This window comes from Danio rerio, chromosome 5 (genome assembly GCF_049306965.1).
Source record: "Danio rerio strain Tuebingen ecotype United States chromosome 5, GRCz12tu, whole genome shotgun sequence".
NCBI lineage: Eukaryota > Metazoa > Chordata > Actinopteri > Cypriniformes > Danionidae > Danio > Danio rerio.
Genome location: NC_133180.1, coordinates 71,370,595 through 71,384,363, shown reverse-complemented (window position 1 = coordinate 71,384,363; position 13,769 = coordinate 71,370,595). Strand labels below are relative to the sequence as shown.

The following is a 13,769-nucleotide window of genomic DNA, read 5'->3' as shown; positions in this document are numbered from 1 at the left end:
CAGGGACTTTGGCCAGGACACCAGGGTTACACCCCTACTCGTTACGAGTTGTGCCATGGGTTTTTTAATGACCGGAGAGTCAGGACCTCGGTTTAACTTCCTATCCGAAAGACGGCGCTTGCTGCATAGTGTCCCCTTCAGGGCCGGAGTGGGACTCCTTTTCAGCGCTGGAGTTTCAAGCCTCAGACCAGCCCACCTCAGTTCAAGACTGACTATATTAAAATAAGGTCATTTCCAAATCAGTTTCTAATGACACTATCACGTCTTTTTTTGAGAAAACAGCTTCTTTAGAACTTCAAATGATCAACAACCCTAACAGTCTTATATGTCTTAACAATAAAAATGAAAAAAAAAATTACACAGACGAGGATCCCAGGTCTGCCGTGTCATAAATTAACGTGCTATACACTATACCACAACTGCTGTTCATAGTGTAATGACTCATCGATGTAATATCATCATTAACCTGCAGGCTGCACCTTGCGAGAAAAAAGATAAAAAGAGCAGAGCTGCGGTAAAATAATGAATAAAAAGGCTGTGGTCAAGTAAATAAATAAATAAATTTAAAAAGTGAGACTGCTGAGAGCAACAGATTCTGGAGCTAGGGACACCGGCCCTCATGGCCAAAAAAACGGACCGGCCCACCGGGAATTCTCCCGGTCCTCCCGATTAGCCAATCCGGGCCTGGTCCCCTTCACTATACTGGGGCATTAGAACTCACACAGAACACAGGCGGAGCGCCCCCCTGCAATGCGCAAATTAGAAAAATACTTATTTGTTATGCTACAAAATCAAGTTCTAAGAGTTTTTCAATTGGGAATGTAGTTATTTAAAAGTCAAATCAGCAGTTTATTTATCAAAATAAAGCGTCTTTGAAATCTTGCTTCAGACTCTTGGCAGTCAGTGGCAGCTTCGCAAACAGCTCCCCGCCGAGAGAGGCTTTACTTCGCCAGACCATCTCAGGACCTGCCGCTGGATCTCAGTGCACTCTGAAACTCTTCGCTTCAGTACTGACTATTCATTCATTTTCTTTTAAGCTTAGTCCCTTTATTAATCCGGGGTCGCCACAGTGGAATGAACCGCCAACTTATCCAGCATATGTTTTACTCAGCGAATGCCCTTCCAGCTGCAACCCATCACTGGGAAACATCCACACACACACTAAGGACAATTTTAGCTTACCCAATTCACCTTGTGAGGGAAACCGGAGCACCTGGAGGAACACCCAAACTCCACACTGAAATGCCACCTAACACAGCCGAGTTACCAGCGACCTTCTTGCTGTGAGGAGATTGTGCCACCCACTGCGCCCCCAGTACTGACTAATCTAATGTATATGGACAAATATAATATTGTAAAGCTTCCAATAGAAAATATTCATTTAAATGAGAGATTTGTGAGGGGAGTAGTCGTATATGTTGAGCACTGAAGTCAATGGCAAATAAGGCTCCGTTTACACTAGTGCGTTTTAGTTTTAAAACGGCGTTTTAGAATGAAAACGATCCGCGTCCACACTCGCGTTTTACCATAGATATATACACTAGATGTCGCCTGGCCTATTGTTGTCTATTGGACGGAATGCGTCAATAGCGCCGCCATCTTGCTACAGGGTAGCGCTCCTTTGAAATGAATGCGGGACCAATGTACAGTGGAGGACTGTGGCCATCCAAAGCCAGAGATATACACATATATCTATGATCGGGAGTTTTCCTGGATGTTAGTATGTAATTGTTTTTTTCTAATTACGAAAATTATAATTTTACATCACTTTTCTACATTGATGGATCAGTGACCGCACGGGCATTCCTGACAAAAAGCTTGTGTTTGTGTGTATAGAAATGTACTATCCACCCTCCCTGTTAAATTTGATCTAATCCGTGTCTTGAAACACCCCTCCTCTCCTGCTTTCACTTCTCATACTGAAGGAGAGAGCGATTCGTTTGTGAATGAATACCCCGAACGACTCACTAACGTTAGCCGACAATAATACCAGTTTCTGGCAGCGCAGCATCTCGTTGTCAAATTTCTTTTGCATTGTTTGCTGATTTTATTCAACAAAACTAGCATAAGCCGAGTGTTTAGTGCGAGTTGGAGCTGCTTTGCCGTATGGTGAATTCAGTAAGTGACTGTTATCATCAATAACGTTATCTGATTAGCACAAAAGTTCAGAACATACAAAAACAGAAAAAAAACTTAATATTACCTATGAAATGTTCTGCCTTTGTGCTTTGATTTCTTTGTTTGCTCGTTTCTACACCCGTAGACAGCGCTAAAGTCCAGCATCTTCACGTAATAACAGTCTTGACTAGTGCGGTTGAATGACGTTTGTCCTGGGAGCACTGTACCAATGTGGTGGCGCTATTGACGCATGCTTAGGGTCCCTATGCGATATCTAGTGTATATATCTATGGCGTTTTACCCAGCGTTTATGAACTGCTCTCCGTCCACACCAGAACGCTGAAAACGCACATCACGTGACCACACACACACATTCTCGGTCAAGCGCTGCAGCCCATCTACCCAGATGAGAGCTCTGCTAGTCTGACTTTTCATCAAGCACCTTCCGCTGGATCTAATCTCACTATATTTATTAAACAGGATATTTTATTCATCTTGTTGTCTTTATCAAACAACATATTCCCTGACTTTGGTCATTGGAATCTATTACTTGTTCTCAGGTAACGTGTTTTGGCTAAGCGCAAAGATAAGTTAATGATTAATGTAACCACGTAGCCTATTCTGTATATTGACTGATCGCTTGCCTTTATTTCCTATATTGTGTAAACTTATTGTGTTATACTTTTATAATGGCCATTATCGATTATTAAAACTGATATTCAGCAAAAGAAAGGGTATGTTTCGTATTTTCACTGAAATTGAAAGGAGACAGTTGTTATCGGCTCCGTTTTGTTATAAATATCCACACTGTGAAGACGACGCTCATACATGCAGCACGGCGCCTCAACATTTCTGCATTAAAATGAAAATAGGCAGTTCCTTAAATCATGTTTACATTTTATTGTTGAGAAAGTGAAACAACGTAGCCAGGGTGATGTGAATGAAGTTATAAAGTACACTGTTCCCTTTGAAGTGTCCTCGGTATAGTCTGTTTTCCATATCAAACTCAGAAGAAGAGACTGCAGCCTTGATCAAACTTGCGAAGTCTGAAATTACAAGGAGAGGATGCAGGACTGAACTGTGTGTGTTAGGCTACTTAATATTGAGTAAAAGTTCCAATAAGAGAGGCGAATGTCTGCAGCCCCGCCTCCGTTTTCAGATGTCTCTGTTTTCCATCATCCACACTGAGACAGAGCAGCAGTGTTTCAGAAAGAAAACGGCCTCTCCAGCGTTTTCGAAACGCTCCGTTTTCGGCGCTCGAGAACTCCGATGTAGTGTGGACGGATGGCGTAACCGTAGCAAAACTTATGCGTTTTTAAATTAAAACGCATTAGTGTAAACGGGGCCTAAGTTTGCAACATTCTTCAAAATATCTTCTTTTATGTTCAACAGTAAAAGAAAACTCATGTTTAAAACAAGTACAAAAAGACAGAATTTCCTTTTACTCTTTTTTTTTTTTTTTTGGCTGAGCTCTGCCTTTAGGACCGAAAGTGCTTGAAGGTTTGACAGAATAAGATGTCATATCAGGATATGCAAATGTAGTTGGCTGAAATGTTTTAAACCTCCAGTCAGCGCTAAAATGAGTGGGAGGCTTGTTCACTTTGATGTTATAATTTGAATGACAACACACTGCATGACCTAGAATAACCTGAATATGTTGTCAAATGAAAACTTTTCTGTAATTGCTGTACATGACGATGGTAAGAAAGACAGTAATTAAGATTCCCATTCATCCTTGGCTACTGTATAAGCCTGTGCCCTATTTATAGTCTGCCCTTAGCAACTAACACTAAGAAAGCCCATTATAAAGTGTTGTTAAGGCATCCACGGAGCAGATCAATAGAGAGACAGATTGACATTTCCTCCTTTCAAGCCCTGGAGGTCTCAAAGGATGTTACATTAACATCATACGTCAATTTTACGGCCAGTAAATGCTAGTGCAACAGTGCTAGCCACCAAAAGCTATGAAGCGTTTGCCTCTAGGGGCTCTCAGGTTTATGACTGTAGACTTCAAAACAGAAGTCTGAAATTAAAAGTCTCCATTTTCACTTTTTACATTTATATTTGGTCATTTAGAAGAGGCTTTTGTCCAAAGCAACTTATAATTGCGGAGGCATTCAGCAATTCAACAAGAACAGGCAATGCACAAGACAAGTGCTGGTTATACAAAGGATCTGTTAACGCTCAGCAGCATACCTGTCAACATTGAGATGTGAAAATAAGGGATATGCCCACCATAATAAGGGATAAAAAATCTTTTAAAAAATCCCTAAGTTACTAAATATGTTCATACGGAGCAGTTTCATTGTAAATAAACCGTTAAATGGTCAGTAATATATTTTATGATTATTATTATTATTTACAAAAGAAAAAATAAATAGTATACATTAGCAGCAAATAAATTAGCAAACAGCTCAGCTTATTAAAATTGATAGCTATTATAAAGAAATAGAAGTTATCAAATCTCATTAGCCGTTTCTTCACTGTAAACTTACACATTCTGATTAAAGAGCAGCAAATTAATCTCATTTATTTCGATTTTTTTTTCATTTGATTACATTAAATAACAGGTGTCACTTTTAAAATGCACACATCTAACATTATAATGAAAGCATTCGATTGCTTTCCTAACTGTTTATGCTCATTAAGGACGAAATTAGTTAAGGGTGCTTTCACACCTACACTTTTGTTTCGGAACGTGTCTCGATTGCCCAGTTAACGCGGTTCGATTGGCATATGTGAACAGGGCAATCGCGCTCTATTCCGCGCCAAAGTAATCGCTCCGAGATCGCTTGAATGAGGTGGTCTCGGCTCGATTGAAACGAACCCTGGAGCGGTTCGATTGCAGTGAGAAAGCGATCCGATCCGAGCGCGGTTATATCACAGTGTTTATGGATATGTAATAGGCTTACGGCCATATGAAGAGAGAATTATGAGTATGGCGGGAAGTTTCGCGAGTCTCCGGATGCCCGCAAACGAGTGATGATCTCCCGGTAATCTCACGTCTCTTTCCCAGTCCTTAAATAGGCATCGTCGCGCACCCTTCTCACCCCTCCCCACCGCATCTCTCCTCAGACACATCGCGCGCGCGCACCCTGTCAATCACCATCAAACCACCACCTCTCCTGATAGCTTAGCGGGACACTGCAAAATAAACCCTGACACTTTGACCAATGTGAGGAGAGTTTACTCGCACGTGACTTGTTTTAGCTATTTTGGTCCGTTTAGAAACTTTGCAATGTGAAAGCGAACCGCTCCAAGAGCAAAGAGCAACAATGTAACATTCGTAATCTCTGTTTCGGAACAACTGAATCGATTCACAGGTGTGAAAGCACCCTAAAAAACCCTCAAAGATAGACATCATTAGATATTATTATTATGTGTATATGTCGGTTTAACACGCACCCAAAACCCAGACTTTCCCTCCTCTACAAATTGTGTGTACAGAATCCTTCTGGGAAACAGCGTCTATTTATCACTATAGAGCGCGTCAGCTGACAGTCACGCACTGCTATTTGACTGTTTTGAGGATTGCATATGAAGGAGAGACTGCACTTAAAACAAAAAGGAAGGGAATTATGCTGTTTTTATATTTATTTTAAAGTGTTTTCATGCCTAAACAAAGCAAAAGCACAGAACAGACTCAAATTTAAGAGCAAAGGGCGGCCCCTGGTGGTTCGGCAGTATGGGTTGCGTATATAGGGAGGCTCGGCTCTTTAATATTTATTTGACACCCTTCAGAGAAAGACTGAAAATACAGGAGACATACGGGAAAATATCTTTACAGGATGAAAGTGGGATAGAACTGTAAAATACGGGAGAATCCCCGGAAAAACGGGAGGGTTGACAGGTATGCTCATCAGTGATGGGAATAATGGCGCTATAAATAAATGGCGTAACTAAGGTTGCTACTATTTGAGTAATCAAATTAATTATTGTTTCCCTCGTTATAACGCCGATATTAAGAGCACTATCACCTGTTTCTATAATGAGTTGCTATTTTTAGACTATAATTTTACGTTGCTTAAATAGCTAATTAAATTGCGCCACTTTGTGGACTCATGGGTGTTTCGGTCTAGATAAGATGCATGTAAAGGGGCATTGTAGGCGCGTTGCTATTTTGTGGAAATAAAATAGACTTCACAATAGACCAGCTAGGAGCAGGTCTAAACTCCAGCGCAGAGTGCGTTAGTTGTGCGCCTCCCTTACATATTGCTTACTACATATGCAAGATGTACAGGAATACGCAAATATTTTTACAAATGAAAAAGTATTAAAGGAATAAAATATTACAAAAATTATTATTTTCTACATAAATATAAAAATCATACTATCATGCCTCTCGGGGGGGCTTTTTCAGTTTATTCATGACAATTTGCTTTTGTATAATGTTATATACAATGTTATATGGTATATGCATATTTATATTTGTTTTATGCATATTTATATTTGCCCTCCTATCAGGTTTTGAAGCATAGCATGTGTATTAGGACTCAGTTTTTTGAACACACTTCGTTATTATTATTTGTTTCTTCATTTGCTGGAAATTAGAGCTGAATTTAGAAATAGTTTTGAAACAAATTTTTGCGCTTAATAAACAAAATTATTTATGAAGGCTAATGAATGTCTGTGCATAGGCCTACAACATGTTTCCTTATCCACGAAAGAGAGTGAAAGTGAAAATAAAGAATGAGGAGGCTCATTCTCTCATTCTCGCTCTGCAGATGCTCTGGTTAACTGTTTTCTCGCTAGTGAAGCTTTCAGTTTTTCCACTTAAAAAGTCCGCCATTTAAATAGCAAATGTGCCTTGGAGTGACGCAACTGATTCTTAAAGGGAAAGGGAGATGAGACTCTGGTTGGTTTATTCTCAAAACACCTATAACTCATTAAGAGAATAAGCTCAACCCTGTTAGACCATGCGCCACGGCGCAAAGCTGATTTTTCCTTCGCTAAAATAGCAAAAGAGGATTCGGAAACGCTTTTGCGCCCTGCGCTTTGGACTTCAAAATAGGGCCCTAAATGTTAAAGATTTAAATTAACATTTTTTAATTTAAAATTTGGAAGAACTATCATTAGTACATACAGATACAGTAGTGCTATATGCAAATTAAAATTCCAATTCAACTTAGATGTTTAATTCCTGTACAAGTTTTTTTTTTTTTTTTTTTTTTGGAACGATGAGGATCTGACCTTGTAAACCCACAGGATCTTTCACACTAATCTCAACTATGTAAGAAATACAGAAGAGAAAAAAGTTCATTACATCACATTACATTGAGACTGCATACCAACTTTCATAGAGGTAATTATTCTTCATAGACACACAGCCTGCTAGGAAGCTATAAATAAAATGAAAGTGTGAGAATTAACCCGTGCTAGTCAACAACTCCAGTAAACCATTTTGCGTGAGCCCTGTGCTTGCAAGCTGTAGCTCCATTGAGATCAATACTGAGCCAAAGCTAGCTTTTGCAGCTAAGTTAGACTAGATCACTTCTGTCATGCTACACACTGAGTGCATGACAGATTTACCATTTTATTTATTGTGGTATACAGTCCACAAATGCACATTTTTTCTTTAGATTTCTTAATATATTAAGGCATGCTTTAAAGCTTGTATATTAAAACATATTCAGTTTTTCCAATCATAAATGGATGTTTACATTTTTGTATAGCTTGGTAGGTTTTTTTTTTTTTTTTTGGAGGCAGGGATATTACACTCACTGGTCACTTTATTAGGTACACCTTATAAGTACCAGGTTGGACCCCTTTTTGCCTTAATCAACAAGGTACTGAAATATTCCTCAGAGATTTTGGTCCCAATTGACATGATAGCATCACGTAGTTGCTGCTGATTTGTCGGCTGCCACACACACACACACACACACACACACACACACACACATATATATATATATATATATATATATATATATATATATATATATATATATATATATATACATATATACATATATACACATACACAGTTGAAGTCTGAATTATTAGCCCCCCCCTAAATTATTAGCGCCCCCGTTTATTTTTTCCCCAATTTCTGTTTAACAGAGGGAAGATTGTTTCAGCACATTTCTAAGTATAATAGTTTTAAAAACTTATCTCTAATAACTGATTTATTTTCTCTTTGACATGATGACAGTAAATAATATTTTACAAGATATTTTTCAAGACACTTCTATACAGCTTAAAGTGACATTTAAAGGCTTAACTAGGTTAATAAGGTGAACTAGGCAGGTTAGGGTAACAAGGCAAGTTATTGTATAATGATGTTTTTTTCTGAAGATAATTGAAAAAAAAAATTGCTTAAAGGGGCTAATAATTTTGTCCCAAAAATGGTTTTAAAAAATTAAAAACTGCTTTCATTCTAGCCGAAATAAAACAAATAAGACTTTCTCCAGAAGAAAATATATTATCAGACATACTGTGAAAATTTCCTTGCTCTGTTAAAAATCATTTGGGAAATATTTAAAAGAGAAAAAAAAAATCAAAAGGGGGCTAATAATTCTGACTTCAACTGTATATATATATTGGTAAATGAGACGATGCCTTCCTTTATTTATTTCTTTTTTTTGAGGGGGTGGGTGGCTAATGTCAATTATTTTTTCTTCTTTATATTGGTATTGTCCTGTTTTTGTTAAACATCTCATTAAAACATGTTAAATAAATTTTTTTTTTTTTTTTTAAAAAAAGAGTGATTAAAAGATCGTAAAGCATTTGTACTTATTTCCACCTCAACATTTGCATGCCAAATGTCTGAACATGGCACTGAGACTTTATAAAACAGCTATTACAATTATTACTGTCAATAATAACTGTAAAAATCCGCCGACCAGCCATAAGTATTGAGAAATGTGATTTATAATTTTTAAAAAACATTTTTTTACAACTCAACAGCTCTCTCTTTGCTCATCTCTCATATTGAGCTCAACTGCGTTCACAAGTGCCTTTGTGCAGCATTACGGCAGTACATAATAGGCTGAATGGGCAGTTGGAGAGCATTACATTAAAAGGATATCATTGAGTAGATATGAATCCAACCCTGCAGAAAGGTGCATTATGTCCATACAGCTTCCGCACACACCGAAAACAGTACTAGGGTGAGATGAGAGCTGGGTGGAGATCAGCAATAAAGAAATCATTGTGAACTGTTCATCTGCCCATCCAAACCATAATGACTGCATAATTTACATGCGTTTTGCATACAGACATGAGAGTCAAATTTATTCCACCTTTATTAACGAACCTTCATTTATTAATCAGATCAGCAGCATTACATGACCAAAAAAGTTGTGTTATTTTAAATCACTTATTGATTCCGAATAACTCAATTCCAGGTTAGATTCAATAATATTTGACAATAGCCCCTTTCACACATACAGACCTTTCCGGAAAATTACCGGCAATTTTCCGGAAAGGTTGTATGTGTGAACAGGTCCTTTTTGAAAATACCGGTAAATTCGTTCTGGCTATTTTCCGGAAAGAGAAGTTGTAACATTACCGGCAATTTGCCGGAATGCTGCGCTGTGTGAACGCAGAAGGAATATTTCCGGAATAAGCGCGTGCACGTCTAGAACGTGCTGACGTGAGCCGTCTGCTTTAGCCAATCACAACAGTCAGACGCATTTACGTCCGCGCGGTTTGTGAGAATAAAAGCCTTTGAATATTTTTCCAGACGCATTTAGCTGCTAGAAGTTAGTCAGATCACGTTTATATGTTCTTCTTAATGCCAACTGTGCAAATAATCATCGATAAGATGCTTATGATAAGCCGTTGTTTGTTTACCTTCAAGCTTTGCGTGTGCCCATGAAACAGCCTGTGAGCGCCAGCACACACACATATTATGATCTCGACATGCGAAAGTGATCCTGCGAAAGTTGTTCACAATATTGATCATCAAAAGAGTTTGTAATTTAGTCAAATGTTTACAAATACAAGCGCAGCCGTTTCAAGCCATTTGTGGTGAATGATGTCAGAATTTACCGGTATTTTGGAATGGATGTGTGAATGCTCTTTTCCGGAAAATTTCCGTAACGTCCTCGCCTGTGTGAACAGTGCTTTTTTGAATATACCGGTAAAGTCGTTCCGTAAATTTTCCGGATATTTACCGGTATCACTGTGTGAAAGGGGCTAATGAGACATGGAGGATGTATGATTTATGGCGTATTATATTAAATAAATGAACATTACATCATGTATAAACAAAAATATTGACCACACAGAGCAAACGTGGGAATGAAAACACATGAGTGCGTGTTCACCAGCTCTTAAAATGCCACAGGTAACTCATTTGTCTATGAGAGCTCGATGTGATTTGCGCAAAGCGTCATATTTGACTGTCAAATGAGTATCTGACAGAAAATTAGTGGAGGTTTCTACTAGTTTAGCAACTCAAAAGTGAATGCTGGAGGTTAGCAGAACGTCACTGAATTATCATTGAATCAACAATTGGATAGTTGAGAATTCAACGTTGAGCTTTCATCAGGTTTTCACCCTCAAATAATGTTTTTTTTCAATGATAGAAAGATGCATGAACACAGACGCAGTGATTAAGTTAACAATATCACTGAGTAATAATTTAACACCTGCTGTCAACAAGCAGAATTTACTGAAGGAACAGTACAACTGACTTCAGTTTGTATCAAATTAATAAATAAAGACATAATTTAATGATTTTCTTCTCATTTATCTTGCAACTTCACTGACTTTAATAGACAATTGCATTAAATTAATCAAAAATTGTAAACAATGTGAAACTAAACAGCAATAGCTGAAATAACATTCCATTAAGCAAAGTGTCTAAATGATGATGAAACTATGTATTATTATTTGCACTTCAATCACAGCCGTAGATTAAATCAACTGAAATAAAACACAGTGAATCTCTCAAAATCTCAGCAGAGGATCAATAAACAGCTCTCAGCAAAAACATCATCAGCAACTTCACTTATTACTACCTTGTTTGACTTTATTTGCCTGAATTTTTGTCAAATTAATTTAATGCAGTTTTTAAGTACAGTCAGTGAAGTTGCAAGATAAATGACAAGAAAATCATAAAATTATGTCTTTATGTATTAATTTGATACAAACAATCAAAAAAAGTCTGTAGTTTTGTGTTGCTTTAGTGATTCTGCCTGTTAACAGCAGGTGTTCATCATCAATTTTACATAACAGTCATTTAATAACTTACAGATATTGTTAACTTAATCGTCTGTGTTTATGAATATTTCTATCATTGAAAAAGCATTATTTGAGGGTGCAAACCTGATGAAAACTCAACGTTGAATTTTCAACACCCCGACTGTGGATTCAATAATTCAATGACGTTTTTTATCTTGCATTATGATGCTGCATAAAATCAATATCAAAACTATCTAAGTTTAATTTCTTAAAGTGATAGTTCATCCAAAAATGAAAATTCTTACATTATTTACTTGTTTCAAACCTTTTACAAGTGTCTTTCTTCTATTAAACACAAAGGAAGCTATTTTGAAGAAGAAACATGTAACCATTAACTTCCACAGTATTCCTACTATGAATGTCAATGGTTACAGGTTTTCAGCTCGCTTTAAAACATCTTATTTTATGTTCAAAAGAAAAGGGAAACTCATATATAATGAGTACATTTTCATATTTTGAGTGAACTATCCCTTTAAATGTAATAAAAAGCTGACTGGATGGCTAGAGCTCTTCCAGAAAGATGCAGCACACTCTGTGTCAGTCATATTAAATTATTCATGCCATAGTTGGATCCATGCAATCTTTGAGGCAAATTAATATAGTATTATGCGTAGAACATCGTTATTAAACCGAATATTGACTGAGATCCACTCATGCAAGCTCCACTAAACACGAACTACAGTACTATATGCTTATATTTTGTCGTTAACATCAATCATAAATCGACATTATAGCGCCTCAGCTGTGAGTTATTCTCAGTAAATGTGGCGCGTGCTGGAGGATGCTGCAGTTTTGTTATCAAACAGTGACACACACACACACACACATGCTGTTTGAAGCGGGACTGCGGTACCTTTGGCCAGCATCGCTCTCAAAAGACCCCATGGTCCGGACGGGCACCGCAGAATTGAGCCAAATGTGCTCGAAAGATTTCCTTGCTTCTGTCTTCACGTCCGAATCGATTTCAGACGGCGACTCGGTTCTTTTGGCACCTGCCATCTCCTTCTTCAGATTCACACAAGTTACTACCAGCAGAGATGGACGCTGGAGTCTGTCAGCGCGCGCTCATGCTTCACTCTACAGTCAAATGCACCTGCTGGCGGACGCACGACGTCGAGGATGGAAATTAATCGCGCAACACGCACACATACACACTCGTGACTGAAGAAATAGAGCTTTGGTGTGATCTCAAGACTCTCCGAGCTCAACTGCGCAAGTCCCGCTCAGAAGTGTGTCTGTATCGAATCACATTACCACATCAAAAACCAAGACATCAAGCTTCGCCTCAATAACTGCTAAATAATACCACATTAGCCTATGGCATGAACGGAGAGATGAAAGGTGAAGATAATGACCTGTATATATCACGCGTTGTCTGCAGTTTGATCATAAATGAAGTGATTTTAAGGTTATTCACGTTATAAGGTTACATAATGATTTAGCTGGTTGCCATGGTGTTGCTATGCAGTTGTTCCTGCAAATGTTCTGGGGTGCGTTTCCGAAAATCGTCGTTAGCAAACTAAGGTCGCAAGTGCCGTCGTTACAAACATAGTTTGTAATACAAAGCACATTTTAAAATGATAATATTTACCTTGCAAAGGAGTTTCTGAGTAAAAAGATTTAATGTAAATTGTAATGTTTGCCAATTCAGCAATAGTGAAACTGTTGAACATCTTCATTGTACACTGCAAAAAATGCTTTCTTACTTAGATTTTTTTGGTCTCGTTTCTGTTCCAAATATCTAAAAAAAAAAATCTTAATTTGAGAAGAATTTTCTAGACAAGAGAAACATGTTGTCTTGTTTTAAGAAATAATCTGTTAATATAAAGAAATTTTTACCCTAAAACAAGCAAAATAATCTGCCAATGGGATGAGCAAAATAATATGTCAAAAGAAAAAACAAGATTATTTTGCTTACCCCATTGGCAGATTTTTTTGCTTGTTTTAGGGTAAAAATCTCTTTATATTAGCAGATTATTTCTTAAAACAAGACAATATGTTTTGCTTGTCTAGAAAATTCTTCTCAAATTAAGAATTTTTAGATATTTGGACTAGAAACAAGACAAAAAATCAAAGTAAGAAAAGCATTTTTTTTTTTTGCGGTGTATACTTAAAGGATTAGAAGAATTCTGGTCTGATGTAGACAACTGGATAAAACAATATAATTCAATTCCTTCTATTTGTTGGGACATTGGGAAATTTTAAAAGATTATTTCGACAGCAAAGATGATGACTTAACTGCAATTTGACGTAGAGATATAGAACTGCAATAAAAAATATATTCACTTTATTAAATTTTTTCAAGGTAACTGGTTGCAAACAATTTATGTGGGCTAAATTTAAACAATCAAATTAGGTTGAACGTTACTAAATTTATTTGTTTGCTTAATTTCAGCCCAAATACTCTAAATTGTTTGCAACCATTCATTCATTCATTTCCTTCGGCTTAGTCCTTTATT

General features: G+C 37.3%; 1 protein-coding gene across 18 annotated transcripts in view; it reads right to left on the bottom strand.

Moving 5' to 3' along the window:
• Positions 1 to 13,769, bottom strand: part of kcnt1b (potassium sodium-activated channel subfamily T member 1b) — a 180,926-nt gene that overhangs the window by 138,425 nt on the left and 28,732 nt on the right. For 10 of the 18 annotated variants that reach the window (XR_012406481.1, XR_012406482.1, XM_073951608.1 and 7 more), the window contains exon 1: positions 12,164 to 12,522. The exons of the other annotated variants lie outside the window; for them this stretch is intronic. Coding sequence is in view for 8 of the 10 variants with exons in the window: in XM_073951608.1 (XP_073807709.1) it covers positions 12,164 to 12,309 (146 nt within the window). In the remaining 2 variants the exon portion in view is untranslated. Of the gene's footprint in view, positions 1 to 12,163; positions 12,523 to 13,769 lie in introns of those variants that run through there. 18 annotated transcript variants of the gene reach the window in all.